At 30.5% G+C, this 4,857-nt stretch overlaps 1 protein-coding gene across 1 annotated transcript; it reads left to right on the top strand.

The window, feature by feature from the left end:
• The first annotated feature begins 2,813 nt into the window (after positions 1 to 2,813).
• LOC145035372 (transcription factor MYB41-like) lies at positions 2,814 to 4,495 on the top strand. Its single transcript, XM_078983919.1, has 3 exons — positions 2,814 to 3,083; positions 3,154 to 3,283; positions 3,634 to 4,495. Exons 1-3 carry the CDS (start codon positions 2,951 to 2,953, stop codon positions 4,379 to 4,381), a joined length of 1,011 nt encoding a protein of 336 aa, XP_078840045.1. The 5' UTR covers positions 2,814 to 2,950; the 3' UTR covers positions 4,382 to 4,495.
• The last annotated feature ends 362 nt before the right edge of the window (positions 4,496 to 4,857 follow it).

The following is a 4,857-nucleotide window of genomic DNA, read 5'->3' as shown; positions in this document are numbered from 1 at the left end:
AAGTATGTATGATAGTGACGTATGTTGGTAATAGGTATTAAAATAAAGCGAACCGCTAACATGAATAAAATGAAGAGTATATTGAAATTTTGTAGAAAAAATAAATTATGTTGCTATTATGGTAAAAATATATAAGTACTTTTGGTATATTAAAAAAATAGTATATGTATTAAAAAGTGAAGTATATGCTATTATGTATAAAATATAAAATGTGTACTATTGTGGATGAAAAAAGTAAATTACTATGTATGAAAAAAATAAACCACTTTGCTACTATGAATAAAAATATAAGCACATTTCTTATATTGATAAAAAAAAGTTTAATATGTGTTATTATAGATAAAAATAAAATATTTTGCTGGTTTAATATATATATATATATATATATATATATATATATATATATATATATATATATATATATATATATATATATATATATATATATATATATTTGTTATTATCGGTAAAAAATGTAAGTAAATTCCTTATGTTTTTATGAAAGTAAGTATAGTAAATTAAAATAAAAAAATGTCTTGCTATTTTGTTTACGAAATACATTATATATATATATATATATATATATATATATATATATATATATATATATATATATATATATATATATATATATATATATATATATATATATATACACATTGCTTTACTTGTAATTTAGGAACGAGATTTAATTAGGGGAGGACCTAATAGGTTGCACGAAGTGGCTCGTGTTATAATTTCATTAGAAATTTTCCAGTGTATTATAATTTTTCGAGCGTGCTTTCTTTAACATTTTATTATGGGTCCTCTACTGATAAACCTTGCAACAATCCCAATCCATACTTCAAATACACTTGGAACACAAATGAAATGAATGTGAATTTGTCACTATCTTAGGTACAAATACTTATCACTATAGGCAGTCAATCAGAAATCTATTACAACATATTTCATCGGAATTTCATCAAGAAAAAAATGGTCTAACAACTTCCTGTGAAATGTTGTTGAAATCGCATCACAATCCATGTCTATTAGAGTTCTATCACAAACTTTGTTCGTCTGAGTTTTGTCACAAAAAAGCCAGCAAAAGCATTTGGTTATCGGTATTTCGCCACGGTTTTTTTACAATGAAAATCATTTTGTTGGTAATATGTCATTATTGACCGTATACTGACAAAGTACGAACGGATTTGACCGTCCGGTTCTCTTACAATGCATAAAAACCATCTCACCTATGAAACCAACGTTATACATAAGATGCAACAAATGTATGATTAACTTAACATCTTTAACATCATTTGGCATGAAAGTTTACAAAATAAAAATTTACCATCTATAAATCCAAAATATTCTAATAATAATAATAGTCACTATAAGCTCATCATCACATTATCATGATAATCATAATCACCATAACCTCGTTATCAAATCATCATAGAATATCATATAATACTAACGAGGTTCAAACCGAAAAAAAATTGTCAAAAGATTAGGTCTTGCCAAAAAATGTTATCACCTTGTTATATACCAAAAACGCTGACACTTGTATTATAAAAGATATAAAAAAACCAAAAAGTTTTCATAATATACCAAGTTTTTAGTGGTTTTCTTTAACTGCTCCGAAAGTGCAATTTGATTTTGCAATTGTGTACGACTTTTCAGCCTCCAACTCGTCACTCATGCTATGTCTTCCCATCCTTTTTTTTAATGTCAATTCGTTTTCTAAAAAAAACATATGTAAGTATGTTTAAAGATAAGTCTTAGGGGCTGTTTGTTTTTTTTTGAAGAGCTGCGCAACCATTTTTGTGTGTGCCGTGCAGACAACGCGCAGATATATGCCATCACAGAGTGTTTATTTTTTGGAAGTGCGCAGACGAAAAAACATATGCACAAAGTGTTCCTGACGCAAATATGAGTCACTATCATTTTAACGAAAAAAAAAAAAGACCACTCGTTTTTTTTTTTTTTCTCTTTATTTTTTTTTTTTGCTGAAAATGCATTTTTAATCTTTATGATATGAAATTAAGTTTGAAAAATTAATTTATTTCAACAACTGCAGACGTTAAAAACAAACAGTCTTCTTATTGCAGACTGCAGATATTTGATCCACCTCTTCTGCCACAGAGGTTTGCAGATGTGATCCGCAGACTGCAGACATTTTGATTTCAAAAAAACAAACAGTACCTTATTTAATTTGTACCATCAAAACAAACGCATACTGGTAATTTAATCTTGATTCTTATAGTTTTCATAGTTTGTGGCATAATTAACGATATGATAAAGTGAGAAATTAATGAAAACCATAGTCATAATGAAAGCCATAATAATGAAAAGGAGTTTCTTATACCAAATATAGAAACACTTGTAGAGAAATGGATTCATAAAAAGTGCGTAGGATAGAAGAACAAGAAACGATACATACATTTCCTCACAACCGGTAGAACATCCAACAACCTTACCCACCATTAACCTTCACTTTAAAAAAAGGTCAAACGTTAAAGTCCACAATCCTAAAATTATTACCGGACTTATCATTTTTCAAGACCCGCATGAAACAAAGGTAGCAAGCCAAACGAATCTTATGTCATTCGTCTTTTTTATACGCATTCCTAGTAATTCATTATCTGTTACTTCTATACACATTTCAACTTTTCAGTGTTTTCTTTATAACAAAAGAGGGAGAGAGAAAGAGAGAGATCGAGGTTGATTGTAGAATTAGGCTAGCACCAAATCCTTTTGACAGTCAAATCCTTATGACCTCACAACAATTGTGGCATATTTAATTCCTATCAATATATGAAGGACTAGTCATCTTCCCCTTCAGAATATATAGCTACAACTTCCACTTTTTTCTTTCAAAAACCGAATCTTAAACTTTCATCTTTTCCCCTTCACATCAATCTTTCTTTAATTAAGATCGCCAAGATCCCAACTAAAAGACAGCAAGAAGATGGGCAGATCACCATGTTGTGACAAAAGTGGACTCAAGAAAGGGCCATGGACACAAGAAGAGGACCTAAAACTCACAGAATACATTCAAATACATGGCCCTGGCAATTGGCGAACCCTACCAAAGAACTCTGGTGAGTTTTTATTTGGCGTGTGTGTGTGTGTGTGTGAAAAGTTGGTTATAGTTTTGGTTATATGTAATAGGACTTGAACGATGTGGGAAAAGTTGTCGTCTTCGATGGACAAACTACTTGAGGCCAGATATCAAGAGAGGAAGATTCTCGTTTGAAGAAGAAGAGAGCATCATTCAACTACACAGTGTTCTTGGGAATAAGTAAGTTCACAGATCAAGATTTTTATAATCGTCTTTTCAGTAATTGGCAGACCATGTGAAAGTCTTCACAACATCTTTAAAAAAATGATGGATTGTAACAAGATTGGCTAGCTAGCTAGTTGCTATTTATCTGTGCAATTTGCAATCTAAAGAAATGTTTTTGAACTTTTTGAAAAAAATATATATTTAATAAGAAGTTGCAATTTGAATTAGTCTATTACATGTATATCTCAAGACCAACTACAATTATCAATGATTAATGTTAGCAAGGCATAGAAAATTAGAAATTACTTATGTTAAGGTCCAATAAATTCTAATTGAATATATCAACTTGGTTATTATTCGAATAGGTGGTCGGCAATTGCAGCTCGTTTGCCTGGAAGAACTGACAATGAAATCAAGAACTACTGGAACACCCACATCCGAAAAAGGCTAATCAAGAACGGAATTGATCCAGTGACTCATCGTCCACGTCTAGATCTCATGGACCTTTCATCCATACTAACCTCAGCTTCCTTTAATCTCTCAAATCTTTTTAAAATCCAAAGCCTTGTAAATCCCCAAGTCTTAAGCCTTGCCAATCTGTTAGCATCAACATCATCGAATCAAGAAAACAATAAGTTGTTTCTTAATAACTACATATTCCCCGTGAATCAAAATCCAAATGAGCCAATCGCAAATGTCACTTCTACTCCTTCAAACCTTCCAAGCAATCAACTTTGGCATCAAGAACACCACATGGAAGTAAATAATGGCGAATATTTTTCAGGGAACTTGGTCAGCTTGAATTACCAAAGTAGTCAAGAAAAGTTGATGCCTCCATGCATAACTGATAACTCTATTGCCCTACAAAACTATAGCGATCAATTTACATCACAAGCATCAGAAAGCTCAAGTTTCCAGCCATCGAATACTGAAAACAACAGTTTTAACATCGATTCTATTTTTCCAACACCCATCTCTAGCCCAACACCGTTAGATTCATCATCCGTGTTCATCAATGGCAGCAGTACTACTGAGGATGAGATAGAAAGTTACTGCAATAATATTTTCAAGTTCGAGATTCCAGAGAGTTTGGAGTTGGAAGATTTTATGTAGATATTATTGTAAAATAGACGTCTAATGGAACGATGAGGATCTTATTGTGGTCTTCTCATATGTGATGTTATTTGCTGGATTCTTTAATGCTGCATGCTGTATATGCTGGTATTTTTATTTTTATTTTTATATAAATTTTTTTTTTTACGGAATCAAGCAACTTGATATAGTGAACTTGTATTGAAAATGTTAGTAATTGAGAAATTTTCAAAAATAACCAAATTAAAACCCATGTGTTAAAAATAACCAAAAAGATTGTACAAAACATGACGGCTTTTGTAGACTTGTCATTTATTCTGCGAACTAATAATTTCTGAGGGCTCGCTAAAATTAACCACTAATTTCATATTTTTAGTCTTAATTTTTTTTCTTTGTAAAAGAAAAAAAAATATGAAAAATCAAAGTTATTAAAATTTAATTTCAACAAAATAAGCATAGTCATGAAAAAAAAAATTATTTTTATAGAAACCAAAAAG

This window comes from Lactuca saligna, chromosome 3 (genome assembly GCF_052625555.1).
Source record: "Lactuca saligna cultivar CGN05327 chromosome 3, ASM5262555v1, whole genome shotgun sequence".
Taxonomy (NCBI): Eukaryota; Viridiplantae; Streptophyta; class Magnoliopsida; order Asterales; family Asteraceae; genus Lactuca; species Lactuca saligna.
This window is presented reverse-complemented; position numbering and strand designations above follow the sequence as displayed.

Bases quoted from the DNA above. Each gene is read 5' to 3' on its own strand.
- LOC145035372 (XM_078983919.1), top strand. From the start codon at position 2,951: ATGGGCAGATCACCATGTTGTGACAAAAGTGGACTCAAGAAAGGGCCA. The intron at 3,084-3,153 runs GTGAGTTTTTAT...TATATGTAATAG, and splicing joins AACCCTACCAAAGAACTCTG to GACTTGAACGATGTGGGAAA. The intron at 3,284-3,633 runs GTAAGTTCACAG...TTATTCGAATAG, and splicing joins CACAGTGTTCTTGGGAATAA to GTGGTCGGCAATTGCAGCTC.